At 41.0% G+C, this 20,247-nt stretch overlaps 1 protein-coding gene across 2 annotated transcripts in view; it reads left to right on the top strand.

Moving 5' to 3' along the window:
- Positions 1 to 1,142: 1,142 nt before the first annotated feature.
- The window catches only part of GALNTL6 (polypeptide N-acetylgalactosaminyltransferase like 6), a 451,747-nt gene continuing 432,642 nt past the window's right edge, over positions 1,143 to 20,247 (top strand). The window contains exon 1 of one of the 2 annotated variants that reach the window (XM_050338756.1): positions 1,143 to 1,389. In XM_050338756.1, the coding sequence (XP_050194713.1) occupies positions 1,252 to 1,389 (138 nt within the window). In that variant the 5' untranslated portion in view covers positions 1,143 to 1,251. The remainder of the gene's footprint in view (positions 1,390 to 20,247) is intronic. The other variant, XM_050338755.1, reaches the window with a different exon arrangement.

Here is a 20,247-nt window from a genome sequence, read left to right as displayed (position 1 = left end):
TGCACTGCGTAATCAGAACGAGCAGTGAACTCTTGACCAGAAGCCCAAACGGGTCCGGTTGCAACAAGCTGGGTACAAGTCGACATTGCTTTGTACACCTCCTTCGCTCGGTGCTGCTACCGAAGTGGGGGGTGATCGCGTTTCGGAGAAGGCTGGAGCTGCTGGGGTTGCGGTCAGGCAGCCTCGGGAAAGGCGGCGCCGCGGGGGGAGCGCAGGGAGAGCCCAGCAGGTGAGCGCCCCGACACTGCCCGCCGCAGCGGGCCGGGCCCCCGGGCAGGGAGCAGCCCGCGGGCTCTCCGCGCGGTTCCCCCCGCGTTTCACGTAGCGCCGAGGAGGACGGACCGGAACGGGAATTGCAAGCCCCGTCCCCGGTGCGCGGCGGCAGAGCCGGCAGCAGCGGCAGCAGCACCGCCCGGCTCCGGCCCGCGGAACGCGCGCCGGGCTCCCGCTCAGCGCCTCGCCCGCCGAGGCAAAATCCGCGGAGCCGGCGGATGGCGCACAGGGGGCGGCCGGGATGAGGGGGCGCGGTGGGGCGGGCTCGATGTCGCCTGCCCCCGGCCCGGCCGGCGCACGTGGTGGCGGGGGGCGCGGGGCCGCCCCTCCTTGCCCGCCTCCCTGGCGCGGAGGGGCGCGCTGTGCCGCTGCTCCGGCATCAGCTCTCTTCTAATGTTTTGGCGTGGTTTTCTTTTTTTTTTCTTTTTTTTTTTGAACTCTTGCTTAGCAAATTGCGCTTGATGAGCTCATGATGCCGCGCCCCCCGGCCCGGTCCCGGGCAGGCAGCGGGACGTGAGGCGGGCGGGCGCGGCCAGGCGCGGGGGCTGCGCGCAGCGATAGCGCTCCGGCGGAGCCGGGCGGAGGGGGCGCTCTTGGTCCCACGCTGCTTACTGGACTCGGCTTGTGGGGCTTTTCCCTCCTTTTTTTTTTTTTTTTTAAATATTTCTGTTGCCCCTCTCCCTCCGTGTGCCGGGCTGTTTGCCGCTGTGCGCGCAGGTGGATCCATGAGCTCCGCCAGGCGCGGCACCGCCGCCGCGCAGCACCGCGCCGGGGCGGGGGAGCGGCCGCCAGCCTCGGCCCCGCCGCCGCCGCCGCGGGGGGCGGCCCCGCCCGGGCACGGGGTGGGCAGGCGTGAGGAGGGCGAAGTTTCTCCGCGGCACCGGGCGGCACAGGGACAGCGGGGAGGGAAGGACCTGGCCCCCGTGGTGCTGGGGGAGCTGACACCGCCGCCGCCAGCAGAGCAGCCCGGCTTTGGCCATGAAGAGGAAACAGAAGAGGTTTCTGCAAATGACGCTGCTCTTCACCGCGGCTCTGATTTTCCTGCCTGACATCGGCCTCTGGTCTCTCTACAAGGAGAAGCACCTGGTGAAGCCGCCCGAGCCCGCCGAGCCGCAGGTAGGTCCGAAGCTCCCCCCGCGGAGCCCAGCTCAGCTCAGCCCCGCCGCGCTGCCGCTTCCCGGGGCTCGGCCCGGCCCCTGTCTGCCGCCGGGCTGGGGGGTCCGGCCCCGGCGCGGGGTGCGCCGAGCGGAGCGGAGCGGGGAGCGGCAGCACGTGCGCTCGTCCTGCCGCCGCGCAGGGGAGAGAAAGTTGTGAGCGAACATCTGAGCCCGCCGGGCTGGGCTTCCCCGGCAAGGACGGGCGTGAGCAGCCACACAGGCTGCCTGTGAAATTAGGAGGACGTGGGATTTTGTGTGCTTCGTTGGTGAGCCGAGGGTGATGCTGGGCTCTGATTTTCATTACGAAAAGTGGAGGTTTTACCGCAACTTTTGTCTGCCTGTCTTGCAGTACTTCTCGGACTGATGTGTGGCTGTAGGTCCGGTGAAATTGCTCGAGATCCGTCTAGGTGTCTTACCGCTGAGATTTTTTTGTTTTCTCTTCTGTTGAAAACTCGACAGAAGTAACAGACAGTATTCTTCTCTTCTGAATATTATTATTGTGACCTGATACAGCTACACTATGTGTAACTGCTTGTCAAACTAATGTCACAACAAACTCCCGAATATTTTCAGTTTACTGTTTCCTCAATCACTATTATTAATAACAGTAGTTGTCATAAACTGTTTTTTTTTCTTGAGTTATTCTTTGACTTGCTGGATTCGTGTATGGCTCGTAAATCACAGTATGACCTGCATTAAGTGAAGTTTAGTTTTAAGGGAGTTGTTGTAACGTAGTTCTTTATAACCCTGCCTGTAATTTACCAAAGCTTATGTTTGTTCTGCTCAACAGTGCTCCTACACTATAACTGTCAGTGTAATTTAAATTTAACATGATATTTCATAGATCATTAGTAAGAAATTAAGGGATTGTCTGATCTTTTAGCTTGTTTACCACTTGCATTGCCTTCATGTTAAAGTGTATTAGATGGCATAACTTATAATTTCATTGTATTAGTAGTCATTTCAAGGGTCATCACCCATGTATGTAATGCACTTTCCACATACCAAACTTATTTAAATCAATGACATCAACAGTAACATATTTGATTCTTTATTAATATAGCTATCCATTACAGAAGTTAGTCCTCCAAAATATTGTAACTTTGGTTAATGAAATATCCTGAATATTACTAGAGTAGGAAGTTAGGAATAGCTTCTTAATTTGAAGCTTACTTTATCTTTCCATGGGTTTTTAAAATGCAGTAGGTGTCAGCTGCTAGAATTTAGTTGGAAGTAATTTCTGCTGAAAGAAAATTATACACAATCATAAGTGTCTGTCATTAGTTTACAAGGTGCACACTGCAGTCTTTGCAGTTTCCAATGCAAATAATGATTGCCATGTGTATTGCATGGCTTTTTAGAACACACATGCCTTGACATAGGATATTTCTAATGTTCAAGACTGCACTTTTAAGTAAGGCATGATTAGTTAGCAGTCAAAGGGAGATACCTTTCTTTTTTAAATTAAAAAAAAAAGAAAAAAGGGTTGTGGATAAAGTGGTGGAAGAAAACGTTGGAAATAAGCAGTTGGGCATACGTGAAGGGCTAGTGAGACTTGCTAATGAGACACCAGAAAATTTTAAATCCTGAGTTTTCTGAAGAGGTCTTTTTACTAGCTTCCTTTTTTCTCACACTTTTTTTTTCCCCTTTCCCTTTTCTCCTAGCCAGAATACTAATTGAGGAGTAATGGGACTGTTTAATGGGGCAACAATAAAAAATGAGCAGTGCAACTTCGAACCTTACAACTGACTCTAGTGTTATTCTATTATCATGAAATATCTGTTAGCATTCAAATCATGTTGGCAATGTCATTACCCAGTGGGGAAAACCAGGTTGAGGTACAGGTGAGTAATACAGTTAGGTTACTTCTGTCTTTAGCTGTGCACTGTTATAACCCAAAACAATTAGAAGGAACAAGGGTTGAAATACAAGTTTGAGTTCAAGTCCCTTAAATACAAAGGAAATGTTAAGACTTCTTTGAGACTTTACTAAAAATGAGGTCATGCTAGAAGATACTGCGTTAGAAGTAGCATCATAGTAGAACTGTAACTTTCTTTTTCCCTAGTAATTTAGTAAGGCATGCAAGAATTTACACACTCAGCGCAGTCATTCTTTGCCCTTGAGGTATTCAATTACTTTGTACTTAGTGTGACTTAGCACAAGTTTGGAGGTCAGTCCTACTGAAACTGCAGCAGACTTTTCTTATGGATTCTAAGATTGTGTTAGGTTACATAGGTGTGTATTCAGAGTCAGCATGTGATAGTGATGTATAGTCGGACTGCTGTGGTGTGTCTTGACCAGGGAAGAGAGGCAGAGCTGTCTATGACTTTGATAATTTGATTACAGGCTGAAGTGGTTTCGCCCTCATGGGTAAAATGTGTGTCTAGTGGTATTCTGATATTGACAGTAATGTTTATAAAAGTGCCATCTTGTTTTAAGAACAATTAAATTAATGTTATTGATCATCAGGTGTTTTTGAAGAGATGGCATAGGGAAATGATGTTTTGCCTAGTTACAAATTAAACTTTCCAATTCATTGCTAAAACAGACATCCCCAAGCTTCCCTGTGAATGAGGGCTCTGTCAGCCTCGCCCATCACTTCAGCTGTTTGCTAGAGCACCAGAGCAAAGGAGGAATAGCAGACTGATGGAGGAGGCATTGATATCCTGACAGCAGTAAGCAGAGAAGCTGTTTGAAAGCAGTCCATAATGCAAAAATAGGCTGTTTCTATCAGTGGTAGAACAGTGTCCCCTGGGGACTGTGTCATTCCCAGTGCCTAGAAGAGGTAGTTGTATTCTTTAGTGCTATCTAGAAATTCTAATATGACAAAAGTAAGTTGTCTTTTTTATTCATTAAAACAGTGCTACAATAAGTTACATTAGAGTATTTTTTGTCACTGTGCAAATTCTGTTTCTGAGCAGAGAAGCTCTTCTGTAGGAAAAACTAAAAGATGAGAAAATGGTATTGACAACTGTGATTTCAGACAACATTAATGATTTTGTTCACTTTACATGAATTCTGTAAACATTATTAATCTCTGTGAACCTCCTTTTCATAGAAACTTTCTATAAACTTTTGTGGTTTTGTAGGTTTTTCTCTTGAGAACTTAATAGGCTTGATCTTTATATTTTGATAATTGATTTTTACTTTTGGTTTCTCACAGTATTTAAAGTGGAACTTCAAGAGTAAAGGTACCTATGTTAAGATTCTGAGTTACATGGTGCAACAAGATCTTCGTAAAATATAGTTTGATAGTAAAGTGGCACACATGAGATAAAAAAATGATAATTTCTGATTTAAATCTTTCTAAGTCAGTCTTCCTTGCTATATTGTGGCAATAAGGGAAGTTGGATAGGGCATTTTTATTGCCTTTTTAAAAAAGTCTTATTCCTTAACACATTATGGTGTCCTTGAGTTTTGATTGCAGTTTCTACAGGTAGTTTAATTGGGGTGTGTGTGTGTTTGTTTTTGTTTTGTGATTGAGATATTATATATATATGATATAAGAGTCCTATCTGATCTTTTGATAAAATTCCAAAGCCAGTTTTTTGGATATTAAGTTATGCTAATAAAACTTAATTTCAATTTTGTTTTCTGTGGAAGAAAAACAATAATGTAGTACAACCAGTAGGATGTAATCCTGGTCCAAACCTGGTTATTTTATACTGTCTAAAGTTAGTGCTACTTTGTTTGGCCACAGTAAGGTTTTATCCTTGTCTGTTTATACACTTTCAATATATGAAACATAACTTCATATGAGAGAACCAAATTTCTTGCAGCAGCTTTCTAGTGTCCACAGTGTAGGTATTTGATGAAAAGTGTTGTGAGATACGTTTCTTTCTGTTTATATGGGATGCCAGTGTGGGTGTCTGAAAGGAGGGCAGTCTAGTGAAGTAACCTAATATATTTCAACTTCACTTTGTACTTTTTTTCATTGAGTTGTCACCTTCCTGCTACCCAGTGTCAAATCTCCCCACTTAAAGTTGGATTGAACAACAGCATCCCTTAGTCACAGATGCTCTGTAATACATTCTCAGTGTATTAATGAAATGCTTTATGATGTGTAAAGGAAGGAAGGAAGGTAGATTTCTGGCTTCATTTGACTTATACTGTGGTGCAGTGAGGCACGCTACTTTAACCTCCTGGTTGAGGCACTTCTGCCAGAGCAACTCTTGATGGTTTTGGTCCTTTTTATTTTGGAGCTTGCATGGTGTCCAGAACAAAGAGCAAAATACAGCTGTGCTGTGAGGGGAAAGCATTGTTCCATGGGATAGAGTCACACTCTCTTTCCTTTGTTCTGTTAAGTCTTTATTTCTATGTGGCTAGCCCCAGGATTGCCTCTTTCTCATGGGATATATGAGGTATGGATTCAAATGAACTCCTTAGGATAAGGAGGACTTAGTCCTTGCAAATCCTGTGGTCTTGTGTTATAGTTGGCAAACAGGCACAGAATTGACCTTCTAAGCCCAGTGGCTGTGAAAGTACTGACTTTGTCTTCTGAATCTAGGAAGCGGTTTCAGCCTGAAATCTGTCTTGCAAACAGTCATTAGTTTCTGAAGTCTGTGAAAGAGGTGAAAATTTAAATTCACCCCAAAGTGCAATGTTTCCTAACGTTTAGCACACAAGTTCTGGTAATCATAAATTTTCCAGGACAGTTAACTGTGTTAACTTACTGTTGATTGCAGTGAAGTACAAAGCTTGGTTTGGTGAATTCTCTTTCTAGAGCTGCATAAAAGCTGTGTCTTGACAGCAAAACTTTCTTCCACCTTCCCCCCCCCCCCAACTTAGCTATATTTCCATTGTTTTTCCAGTTGATTTCAACAGCTGCAAAATTTTGTGCAAATTATGGTTTGGTTTAGGACACAAACACACACCTATTTTCTCTTATTACACTGTCAGGACACTGTCAGTTAGTTCCATTGTCTCACCTTTGCTTTCACTGCAAACTTATGAGGTGGGAGTTTTGTTTCTCTTTAGCAGAGGAGCAAATAAAGTATAGAATGACAGACAGTCTCAACTCTACGAAAGTAGCTGCTTGACTGTTGCTGACATTCATTTGTACTATTTTTGGAGCGTACCTGTCAGACCATAAAAAATACTGATAATATGAAGCCTCACTTTCTCTGCTCAGTTTCTGTGCATGTGCTGTTGTTCTAAGCAAATCCTCATTTCTCTCCCCAGAGCAGCAGCTAAGACCTGGTGTGTTCAATGCTCTTTTATTCTACAGCCCTTTTCATTGCTGTGCTGGTGTGTCAGCTCCAAGAGCCCCTATACATGGCATGACAAAACAGAGTTATTGTCTTAAAATGCTGTGCGTTGGCAACCTCAGTTTGCCTTTTAGGTGTTTAAGTCATACAGTTAACACTTCCGTAATTTACTTCTTTATCTAAATTGCTCAAATATAATTTTATTCCCCTGTATATATTGGAGCCTACTGAGAAAAATATAATTTGAGGTCTAAAATCTTTGTTACTTTTAAGATGCAATATTATTTTTGGCAATAAGCAGTATGCTTCTGTTGTATTCAGTATACCAGAGGGAGCCCTCCTGTGGTTAATTTAATACCGATCAATTTTCAGGAATGTTACTAAACAGAGTATATCTTACAGGATAAAATGGACTGGTTTCTATACTTAGTTTTCTTTCCATTTAACTCCAAATTTGTAATGCATTTCAGCTAATGTGTGTAGTCATTTTGGATTAATCTAAATTAAAACACAGGGTCAAGGAACGTCTGTGCATGCCAGCAGTTGGACTTTTAGGAAGACTGCTGTGATGAGGGACTGCAGTGGAGTGCAAGGTTGCTCACTGACTAGGGGGGCATACCCCTCACTGGGACGTGATGCTCAGTTCTTTCCTAAAATTCCTTATCTCCCTGTGCTGGGAATTTTTCTCTTGTGTTTGACCCTGGAGAATTGCAATGGCACTGTAGGTGCATCCCAGTCAGGAGCCAGACTGCACTGTGTGTACCATTCAGTGGAGATGCAACTGTGTGTGTAGGCAGGTGTCTGTTCACATAAAGAAAGAACAATTCAGCTTTTCTTGTGTTTTTATTGCTTAGACAGGTAACTTATGGTCTTTGTCTAGCAATATGCTGATGCACACATTTATAGCAATTGACTTCAGCAAAACTGAGTGTATCGTAACTATTTTAATGGATTTGGGCCAGGAGATTTGGCTACTTTAAGTAAAAAAAATTAACTCAGAGATCAACAAGTCAAATACAGTGCAACTCAGGAATCCCAAGCTAAAAATCCTGCATGTATTGTAAATGTTCCTTGTGGTGAAGAGACCAAATTACGCTGACTGAAAGAAATAGCAGTTTTTAAATGTTTCTTTAAAATGTGCAAACTCTTTATGAGGGCATGGCAACTTTCTGAATCAACTTCTTTCTGAGAATTCCTGTGTGTTGTGGTTTAACCCTGGGAGGCAGCTAAGCACTGTACCACTACTCGTTCACTACCGTCTTGGTGGGGTGGGAGAGGGAATCCAAAGGGAAGAAATGAGAAAACTCATGGATTGAGTTAAATTCAGTTTAATAGGTAAAGAAAAAGTCCCCCACACAAGGAAAACAAGGAAATAATTCACCAATTTCCAAGGGCAGGCTGGTGTTCTCTGGGCCGTCTCTGGGAAAGCAGGAATCCATCACTTGTAACAATTACTTGGGGGGAAAAATGCCATCATTCCTAATGTACCCCCTTCCTTCTTCTTCCCTCGGTTTTATTGCTGAGTCTGATGTCAAATGGTATGGCATGTCCCATTGGTCAGGTGATTTCAGCTGTCCTAGCTGTGTCTCCTCCCAGGATTTTTTATTTTTTTGCACTGCCAGCTTCCTTGCTGGCAGGGCAGTACAAGAAGCAAAAAAGGCCTTGACCCTGTATAAACACTGCTCAGCAACAACAAAAACATCCCTGTGTTACCAACACTGTTTCTAGCATAAATTCAAAACACAGCCCCATAACAGCTACTGTGAAGAAAATTAATTCTAACCCATTCACAATCAGCACACAATGTAAACTGTTTTTTAAGGTCAAGCTCTGTAGTGATTCATTGGTTTCAAGCTGATTTTGACAATTGTCACATTTGGAGGAGTTTCACTGGATGTTATGTTTGTCTGGGTAATTTTTTTCAAAATATGTCTTCAACAGAGAAATCTTTCCCTCTTTATGAAAAAACACTATAGGAGCTTTGCTCAAGAGGGAAAGAAGAGGAAGAAAATCTGTTGCAGGAATTTGACTACTTCTGAATTTGTCTTTCAAATTCTTTACCTTCATTTCCATAATTTTCACATATTTTTCTTCATCGAGAAGGTGACGTGGCTCCAAGTCTATGCATACACTTGGTGATTCAAGTCACCTATTTAGTCACTGAACTAAGAACAATATACTAAGAGAATTGCAGGAAAAAATAAAGAGATGTTTGTCCAGCTAACATAGAAATATGTAGGCTGCAATGTCCCACTTTTTTCTGGATGCTTGTACTCTGAAGGGTCACAGCTGTCATGTTTCTGTTCAAGGTTGTGTTTCACAGGGACAATTGTATCTTATGCTGTCATTTTAAGATCTTTTGGAAGATCCTATTGAAGGAATTTCCTATCATCTCTTTCTTCTGGTCAAATCCTGTTTATTGAAGACCTCTGCCCTTAAGAAGTAGTCACTAGCTGGAATACGAGACTCATTTAGCCACATGTGGATTTAACAAATAACTACAGCATCCCTATCCCCACCATCACCTCTAGGTGTTGGTTACCATCAGATGTCTTGAGTTTTTCAGCCAAATCTCTGATGACAGGACATAGTGGTCTTGACAGATGCTTCATTAGATCACTGGAAACCACCTCCACGAGAGCTGCAGCAACAAGGAGTTTGGAGATTGGTGCCATCTGGCACAGCATAAACATGCAGTGCCATGACACTTGTGTCAGGTTTGTGCTACCTGAGAACTACCATGTCCAGTGCAGTTTCCTGTGCTTTGCGAGCTGTTATTTTTTGTTTGTTTCTTTTTAATACCAAATTTACAGTGCAGATTTGACGTAGTAGACTAGAAAATCTGGCCTGTACAACCTAAATGTTTCATCAGTCAGCAATAGACCATTGATTCTGTGCTTAAGAAGCAATGGCAATTTAACAGTTTACTTCTTCGCTACACAGCAGTTTATGACAGCATACGATACTGCTAAGAGATTTAGCTAGGCAGAGTAATTATCTGAACTAGATTTTTGTCAGGACACCAGTGCTTTAGAAATTGGATTGCTCACCGAAGTGTGTAAGTGTAGATTTATCAGACTAACTTAAGGTGCTCATTTGCTTAAAGAAGCATAATTTTTCATACTTGTACTTAAAATAGAAAACCGGATGAATTTATTTAGAAAATTTTAGCCTGTTTACTTATTGTTGCTCTCTGAAAATAGTTTTCTATAAATTAAGTACTAGGAGAATGCAAACAAAATTTTAGGACAAGGAAGAACACATTATAGCAGCCTATGACAAGTTCTGTTTATAGATAGAGAAGAGGAAGGACTCCTTGTGTCTCTGTTCAGAGCCAGTGACTGGGAAATACAGGCCCTGCAATGTTAACAGCTCTACTACTGGGAGATGAATATTTTATCCTGTATGTTTTTGCCTCACTGTGATTAAAATCTTTCAATTTTGCATTAGATAAAATAATTCTCTGTCACCAGCAGTTTGCCTTTCTGTTTTGTCATTCAATACCTGGGCTAAAAGTTGCGCTTGTAATGTAACTTTTGGATACTGCTGCTGAAACTTCATGTAGTTGAGTCCAAGAAGACAGGGTCAAACGGTGTATTAGGGAGGTCTTAGATATTCCCACCCACAAGAGTTAGCTCCAGCAGTTATTGGCAACTGAAATCTCTTCTGCACCAATTAACTTCACCCTTGCAAAGTCTTACTAGTCCCTGACAAAGCCTGCACAGATGCAACAGTAGTTTGTCAGAGCTAGATAACTTGAGAAGAGACTGTAAATCATACCAACTCTTGTGCTTAACCACCATCCTTCAATGGTTCTACAGTTTTGAATCATCTGTTTTGCACAGAGTGTAATACATGGTTTAATGCAATAGTTGACTTTTTAAAATATGTATTTATTCTTTTATTTAAGAGCAAAAAGCCTGTGTTCTTTCAGTGGGGAAAGCCCTTTCATTTTAAACATAGCAGCACACCTCTGTCTCCTGACTCTTTTTCTCCTTTTTGTGTGCTTTTTTTGGGGACCCCCCCCTGATTTCAGTTTCTTTAATGTTTTTAATATCTCACTCGGCTGCTGGGTAAATTACTGTATTAGATTGAGTCACAGAAATTTTTAGATTGCTTTTTCTATGAGGGGTAGTTTCACATTAGCAGAGAGAATTCATGTAAAAGACATGTTAATGCCATCCTACAAGCAATAAATTTCTATATTTCTCAGACTCTGATAAATGACTGCACTTTAAGTTGCATTTGTATGGGTACAGAATGAATGACAGGCTTGAACGGATGTTGTTTTTCCAAAATTGCTCAATATAAACTAAAGTGACAGTCAAATTGCTGATCAAATTCTGCAATTATAACACTAGTATAAAAATGTAAATTCAGAACTTTTATAACATTGAGTAACAAATTCTCCACTAAAGTTACAGAATCATTAAAGATACAACATACAACGGTATAAAAAATACTTGGGATGGCTGTAAAAGTTAGCAGAAAACTAAAAAAATTACACGCAAAAGCCTCACAGCAAGATAACTCTTGCAGTATTTTTAACCTATGTTTCACATCAGCTTAAATCTTTTTCAGCACAAGGGCATCCTTGACATAGTTTGTAATAATGGTGAAGCAGTGGGAATTTCACCAAGTACATGGAGACGCTCCTAACAATGATTAGATTTTGAGCTATGTTGCTTGAACTATATAGCCTGAGAAGAGTGCAGATTTTCCTCTCCATTCTTCCTAAAGTTGTCCATTTAAGAAATACAAGCTCAATGAAAGTGCTACCAGAATATACATATTAGTCTGTGCTTTGGTAACATGAAAGTGAAGTTATGTTCACCTCCACCAACTGCCTCTACTGATGGAATTTAAAAGCAAAATTGAAAGCTGCCATCTTCGTCAATGCAAGTAGATAAGCCATGTGAGCAGGAAGGGTTGCAGAGGAGGACAGGAGCCTTCTGGAACTCCGTCAGGGAAAGCAGCAAACCTGCAGAGAAGTGGGAAATAAATCTGACTGGAAGCACAGTCTACAACTTTCCTCATTTTCCCTTTCTTCTTGTTCCATGAGGAGAAGGTGTACCTAGAGCAGTAAAGATGGAGATTTTGAGATGTTGTTTAAACCATTCATACACAAAGTGTTGAAGAAATTGCTTGACAAAGAGTTGTTATTAATGTAGGACTTACTTTCTATAAAACTGAGGTGGTATCCCAGCACAATATTACTCAGAAATTCCAAGTGCCTTAATGTGCTCTGACTGTATGCATAGTAATAGTGCAGTCATAATTAGGGTGTTTCTTTGAAGCAACTTCAGTATGAACATGTGAAAGATATTTTTCTTTAAATACTCTAGACTCAGAACAGATGTCTCCTTCAGAAGCAATGAAGAAAAATTGTATTTTATATTGGAAACAAGGAAGTGGAGATGGCATCATGCTAGGCAACAACCTGCTTCTGCATCTGCAATAGATGTGAATGACAAATGAACATGGGAGATCAAGGCCAGGACACATGTATTTACTGCCTGTGCACTTTGTAACCTCTTCCAAGACACAGGCCTTGGAAAACTTGCCACTTTCTTGTCTTGTAGTAACGTTGGTTCTATGACATACAAAAGTCAAATCTTACTGATTAAGCTTAAAACTAGAATTCCATGAGAAGTGAAACTTATTAAATGAATTATAAGAAATTGTTAGTAGAAGAGGTTCTTCAGACGTACTTATTAGTGTGGGCTGTGAGTTTTTCCTTTTATTTATACATATACACATATACCTTCAGACATGTATATTTGTTTATGCACAGGAGGAGGCGAGGAGACCATCTTTGATTCCTACAGGGAGAGGGAATTTATTTTTCTCAATGTAACATGCCAACAATCTTGCGAGGCATGGAACAATTTTATGAGACACCATGTAAATACATGGAGAAGCATATGTTAATGAGAATGAATGCGGTACAATCTACAGTGTCTTTGGCATTTTCAAATTTTTTTTAGTAAATTTGGTTTTTTCCTTTTGGTCTTGTTTCTTGTCCCTCTTTAAGCACAGCTTGTATGTGAGCTGACTTTAGTTTTTGAACAGTGATAACTTTCAACAATCTACTGAATGTTTTTCCTGTTTCTGTTTCTAAGTCCTGAAATACATAGGAAATAATGATGTTGGCTCATTTAGTTTATGCCTTTGTTTCTTTCCAGTCTTTCCTGTTAGTCATTTCTACTCTTTAGACAGTGGACTCCCATACAGATTTTTTTAGGAGACTATACACAACTTTGTTCAAAAACGCTTGCCCAATGCTGCCATCCTTACAATACACTTTGCTAAACTGCTGTTCTCCTGATGTATGTGTCTAAAATAAACAGTTGACCTCCTCCTCCATTTATTAACCTCCTTTGTATTGCAGATTAATCTCCAGTTTACTGATTTGGTTGTTTGAAAGACTGGCTACTCTCTTTTAATGATAGCAGAGAATGAGAAGCTGCCAGAATGCTAGGATGGAAGTGACAGGAAGGAAACATGAAAGTCAGAAAAATGTATACCCAGGAGAATATTAAGGAAAATACATCCCATCAAATATATTTCTTGAACTTCTGAGTCATGTTGCTGTTGTGCCTTCTTTTTCATGTGGCTCTAATCTGCATGTCTGGCATATTTTGTTATCATATTATTATTTTTAAATGCATGCTAACTGCAACCTTGCTTCTCTGTTCTAATTTATTATAGCATATTAGTAAAACTGCTTTGGAATACCCTGGATTAATGATGCATTTAAACTGTTTTAAAATGACCCTGGGCTAGGTCAATTATTGAAGTAATGCCAGTAAGGAATATTTTATTTTGATTGCAGTAAGCTCTTAGTTTTATGTTAACTGCATCATACGAACATGACCTGTGGGCATTTTATGTTGTAGTGAATTGAAAATGCGTGAATAAAACATGCTTTATATTTTTATGTAGCAAACTAAGGCTGTTTCTTGAGAGGAGACTCTATAATCTTGTTTTCTTCTGATGTATGTGGGGTCACCTTTTTGTGCAAGTGCTCTGAGAAAACAGGGCTACCTTTTTGATATAAGGGAAGATATAGTGAGGTGTGGGTGCTGCTTATGGCATGTTAGGTGTCAGTGCAGTCACCCCTTCGGTATCCCAAGTTTACACAGACCCATGCTACTACTCCTGTACTCTCCCTTTCTCTGCAACCTGAAGGTTGGAAGACCTGAGTAGTGCAGCATATTATTATTTGTGGTGCAGGGTGGGACAATTCTGTGATACAGTTTATTTCTCAAAACTTCATTTGTAAAATGAGTGCTTTTATATTTTTTTCTTGTAAAATTCGTATCCTTAATTATTGCAATATTCCTTTCCTTTCTGGAAGTGTAAGGTGTTACTTACTCTATTCTTCTTTAAAATTGAGCTGGAATGAGAGCTTATTATATATTTTTCAAAATGCTGGGATATGTTTTTTCACATCCTGAATATGTCTCTGTTTTAATGTAGTGTGCTTTTCTGTGCAAAACTGCACTATAGTTACTGTACTAGAGTCTAAGATTACAGGCAGCTCGAACTGCAAAGTTAAAAAGCAAAAAAAAAAAAAAAATCAGCTCAGTATAACAAAATTTAGTAACATGGTATCATGTCACTAAAACCGGAATTGACTGTTCTTCAATGACACTGAACTTAACAGACCTGGCAGTGCTTTGGAAGCTTGAGTAACTTGTTACGTTTTACAAGTGGCTTTAGGTGGTGGCTGTAGTTTTTTGTTAAAAAGCTCTTCTGGAAGAGGAGCTGAAAAAGGACTCCAGTCGTGGCCTTAAAGTGCACCTATACAGAACTTGTAGAAATTTGCTTAAAATAAACAAAATATGTGCTTTGCCAGAACAATGTTTTCAGATAATTTAGAAGTCTATTGACTATCTAAAGAGGGATAAAACCAGTTTTTAAAATAAAGACAATTTGGCAGTGACTGCTCAAGAGATCAGCAGAGATCTTCAAAATCAAGCCACTTGCAAGACAAAAGAAAATGTAAAACAAGACCAGAAAGAATAATTCCAATCGCTTCTGAAGAATCATGAGAAGGAAGATAAAAACCTTTTTATGTTTTGGGGGTTGTTACTAGTCTGAGGTATGTCCCAGGTCCTTGAAAATTAAGATGTTCCATACCTAGGAAGCAGATGCATAAACAAATGATATGTGTATTGAATGGCTGGTGTTTGGAAGATTTATTGTAATGGACAGAGTTTGTGTAATGGAATAGAGAGGAAAATAAGGAAACAGGAAATTTGGGGTAGAATATAAGGAGAATTTTGCTGCTGTATTTCAGGATCTCTCCATATAATCTTCTGTCTTTGTCTAGCCCTCTGAAGAAAAATGAGGATAAATTATAAAATAATGTATATGGGGAAGTAAATAATCCTAGGTTTACATATGCAGCAATAACTTTTGACACAGTAATTGCTACTCAGGAAGGAGCTCTTGATGCCTATATTAGTTTTATGAAAATGTTAGCTTTCATTTCAAAGAGAATAACATTATTATGACTACTGTGTAAATTCATTGTGTACTCTCAAATCCTGTATGCAGTTTTTGTGCAATCATAATCATCACAGATGGCGTAGAAAAGATACCCATTAAGGGTGAGTGAATTAAGTAAAGGCTTCACTGTTGAGTGACTGATGAGAAGACTGAGAGTGTCATAGAGGTACCTTAGAAGAGAGTACCATGGAAAAGATATGCAGGGATCAGTTTATTGACTCTCTCTTTCATTAGACATAATAGCATTAAATTAAATGCTGTACCAGTTTCAAAACAAATGGCAAGTACAGGTCTGTGTACAATAGGTTATTAAGCTGTGGAGCTTTCTGAACCAGCCATTGTGGATATTAAAAGCTTGCATGGCTTCAAGAAACAGTTGAATACATTCATGGAGGAAAAATACATTAGGGATGAAGTCAGTTTGTCTGGTTTGCAATGTCCTTGAACCATAGGTTGCTGGAGGCCAGAAAGGTGTTGTAGGGAAGTGAAGTTGTTTATTTGCCATGTATTTATATCTGCCTCTAGGATTTGCTGTTGTTTGCTATCAGAAACAAATAGTTAGCTAGATGGACCTTTTTGTATGATTTATGAAAGTCATTCTTAAACTAATAATGTGTAAGTTAAAGTCATCCATAGTAGTTGCTGATACTAAATCAAGTTGTGGGACAGGAGATGATTTTGAATGAGTTTCTTGATGACAGAGACTGTTCTGGTGAGCCAGAAAAAGTAATATTGCCAGACGGATTCAATGTTGCTGCTCCACAATGAATTGGAGGGGTGGCACACAGAGAAAGCAGGTGTCCTAGACTAAGTATACCTGTAACAATATGCATTTTCCTGTTATAAACGCACATCTTGGTGTATGCATTAATATTTGAGGGAGACTAAAGACACAAAGGATTCTAAACTTTAATCGATACTTACAGGGGAACTGATCCTCCTCCTCTCCATCCTCTATTTAGGTGCTAATAGTAAGATCTTAGAGTCTTCTGTGTAGTTAGTTTGCTTTTAGTTTTTAAACTATGTAACTTTATCTAAATAGTGTTAAATTTTTCCTCTTCAGGATAAAATATTGAACGTGGACATGTTGAATGTGGTAAAGTATCATAAGGAACATCTTCAGTTTGAGATGGTGGTATCGTTCAATATGTGTGAAACAGCTTGGAGGGGTTGTGGTTTTCCATGTAAGGGTTTTTTTAATATTGAAGGAAAATATTTTCTTAAATTGATACATGGCATATAAAGAGGAGATTATGACCTTAAAATATTCAAATTACTCTGGAATATCTGCAAAGCTGTACAGTCATTACCCTGTAATTTGAACTCTTGAGTACATATGGATGTGAAGGTAATGGTTTCCTATTTTCAAATGGTTCCCATTTTCCTAGTATTGAACTTTGTTTGATATCAAGGCAGATATCAATTTTTGATTTCAACATGAGTAAAATCTACTACAGGAATATGTATCTTAACCATCTAAGACTAAAGAAAATATCTTTTCTTCTCCCTGTCAGTAGAGGTTGCTTACAGGAAACCTTACTCATTAGGATTCTATAGGCTGTGCTTGTCAGGGGTTTGCCAGGTACTTACCAGAACATCACTTAATAGTTTGCTGACAGTAACTGATGAACATAAAAGCCCATCCTTTTGTCTTTTTTATTTTTTTTTTAATGTTTGTTTGGTTTGGTTTTGCTGTTGGTTTGGTTTGGTTTTGTTGTTTTTTTGTTTAATGTGAATAGCATAATGTGAAATTGCTAATGCAAAGCACCACATCTAAGAGAGAAAAGGTATTTTTAAAGAATCGTGGACCTTTAAGATCATTGAGTCCAACCATTAACACTGCCAAGTCAACCACTAAGCCATGTCCCTGAGCGCCACATCTACATGTCTTAAATACCTCCAGGGATGGTGACTCCACATGTCCCTGAGCAGCCTGTTCCAATGCTTCACAACCCTTGAAGTGAAGAAATTTTTCCTAATATCCAATCTAAACCTCCCCTGGTGCAACTTGAGGTCATTTCCTTTTGTCATAGGAAAAGACTGTAACTCCCACTTGTTAACTGGGAGAAAAGAAGCCCTCTTGTCTACAATCTCCTTTCAGGCAGTTCATAGAATCGTAGAATCAGATGGATTGGAAAGGACTTCTGAGATCATCAAGTCCAACCCTTGATCCACTACCACCACAGTTACTAGACCATGGCACTAAGTGCCACATCCAGTCTCTTCTTAAATACCTCCAGGGATGGACAATCCACCACCTTCCTGGGCAGCCCATTCTAATGTCTGATTACCCTGTCTGTAAAGAATTTCTTCCTAATATCCAACCTAAACCTCCCCTGGCAGAACTTGAGACCATGTCCTCTTGTCTTACTAACAGCTACCTGGGAGAAGAGACCAACCCCCACCTGGCTACAACGTCCTTTCAGGTAGTTGTAGAGAGTGATGAGGTCTCCCCTGAGCCTTCTCTTCTCCAGACTAAACAACCCCAGCTCCCTCAGCTGCTTCTCAGAAGACCTGTGCTCCAGACCCTTTACCAGCTTCATTGCCCATCTCTGCTCACACTTCAGCACGTCAGTGTCTTTCCTGGTGTGGAAGATGCAGCCTCACCAGTGCCCTGGTCCTACTGGCCACGCTGTTTCTAATACAAGCCAGATGCCATTGGCTTTCTTGGCCACCTGGCCACAGTGCTGGCTCAGGTTCAGCAGCTGTCGACCAGCACCCCTAGATCCTTTTCCACTGGGTAGCTTTTCATCCACTTTTCCCCTAGCCTCTGGTGATGCATGGGGTATTTGTGACCCAAGTGCAGTTCCTTGTAATCTCCTAGAATTTAATTTTAGAATCATAGAAGGGAATGGGTTGGAAAGGACCTTAGAGATCATCTAGTTCCAATCCCACTACCATGGGCAGGGATGCCTTCCACTAGGCCAGGTTGCTCAGAGCCCCATCCAACCTGACCTTGAACACTTGGGATGGAGCATCCTCACTGTGAAGAATTTCTTTCTTACATCTGTTGTGGTTTAACAGTAGTCAGCAACTAAGAACCACACAACTTCTTGCTAACTCCCCTCTTGATGGGATAGGGAGGAGAACTGGATGAGTAAACGGGAAAACATTCAAGGGTCGAGACAAAGTTTATGAAATAAAGCAAAAACTGTGCATGCAAGCAAAGCAAAACAAAGAATTCATTTACTACTTCCCATGGGCAGACAGGTGTTCAGTCAGGAACAGCCCAGGAAAAAAAGGGCTCCATCTCACATAGCAGTTATTTGGGAAGACAAATACCATCACTTCCTTCTTCTTCCCCCACCTTTATATGCTGAGCATGGTGCTGTATGGTATGGAATATCCCTTTGGTTAGTAGGGATTACTGTCCCACCTGTGTCCCCTTCCTATTTCTTGTGTGTTAACCCCCTTCACTGATGGGGCAGTATGAGAAGCAGAAAAGGCCTTAGTGTAAGCACTGCTCAGCAATATGAAAACTGTGTTACCAACACTGTTTCCAGCACAAATCCAAAACTTAGCCCCATACCAGCTGCTATGAAGAAAGTTAACTCTATCCCAGCTGAAACCAGGACATACCTAATCTAAAATCTACCCTCTTTGAGTTTATAATCATTATCCCTTTTCCTATCACTGCGTGTCCTTGCAAAAGTCTCCTTTCGACTCTCTTGTAGGTCCCCTTTAGATACTGAAAGGTGTTATAAGATCTCCCTGGAGACTTCTCTTCTTAAGGCTGAACAACCTCAGTTCTCTCATCCTGTCTTCATAGGAGAGGTACTCCAGCCTGTGATCATCTATATGGCCCTCCTTTGGACTCCAACAAGTTTACATTCTTACTGTGTTGGGGGCCCCAGACTCGGTACCCTATCAGCTTTCACCTCCAGATGGGGTTTCACCAGAGTAGATAGGCAGAATTGCCTCTGTTGACCTGCTGGCCACGTTTCTTGTGATGCAGTCGAGGATGTGGTTGGCTTTTTAGGCTGCAAGGGCACATTGCTGGGTCATGTCAAGCTTCTTGTCAACCGACATCTCCAGGGCTGCTGTCAATTGATTCTCTACCCCGCCTGTATTTGTACTTGGGATTGCTTTCAGAGTCCCTCTGGATGGTAGGGTCCCTTCCTTCCAGTGTGTCAGCGGCACCACATGGGTTGTTGGTGGTGACAAACTTGCTGAGGGTGCACTGAGTCCCACTGGCTATATTGCATACAAAGATGTTAAATGGCACCTGTCCTGATACTGAGCCCTGAGGAACACACTGCTCATCACCAGTCTGTGCTCGAACATTTAACTATTGACCACAACTCTTTGAATGCATGCATCCATCCAGTTCCTTATCTGCTGAGTGGTCCATCCATCAAATCTGTATCTCTCCAGTTTAGAGCCAGCAGTTTCATGCAGGACAACGTGAAATGCTTTGCACAAGTCTGGGTCTTCCTGAACCGTTGCATAGTTATTTACTAAAGTCATCTCCTGTACTGCACTTTTACATATAATGTACAAATTTGTTTAATTTCTCTCTTTCTTAAATACGTGATTGCTGTGTAGTCCTAGCTTTTATATACAAAATTGCAATATGATCCAGTCAACTATACTGTTGACCAGGTGTTAGAACTTGAATTCAAGAATTATGCAACCTCTTGTAGAGTATTTCATGGCAAAACAATAGGATTTTCAAAGAAATAGACTTCACTGCCATAATCCCCATTACTGGAGTAAAGCTCCCGTTGCCTTCAATGGAAACTGAGTTTTGTAATCAGTGCTGTCAGTCACCATCTGTACTGACAGAATCCTGCCATAACGAGAGTCCATCCTTTCTGGGATGCCATCTGTCAGTGAGTTTCTTTTGACTTGTTTCTAGCATCAACCTTTATACCTTCTTTCATGTTCTCTTTTGTGCTCCAAGCAACCTCTCAAATCTTCATTCTCCCTGCTGTTTTCAAAATATGTTTTTGAACACTGATGAACACCATGAAGTACCCTAGCAATAATGTCTATTACCAAACTCTGGGCAAAATCACAGTCATGTGAAGAAAATTTGTCAGGAGGATAAGGTGTAGAAGGAATTGATCCCAAACTCTTTTCTCATCTCTACA

This window comes from Myiozetetes cayanensis, unplaced genomic scaffold (assembly GCF_022539395.1).
Source record: "Myiozetetes cayanensis isolate MyiCay16 unplaced genomic scaffold, myiCay2020 scf7, whole genome shotgun sequence".
NCBI lineage: Eukaryota > Metazoa > Chordata > Aves > Passeriformes > Tyrannidae > Myiozetetes > Myiozetetes cayanensis.
Note: the sequence above shows the minus strand (reverse complement) of the source record. Positions and strands in the feature narration are given on the sequence as shown.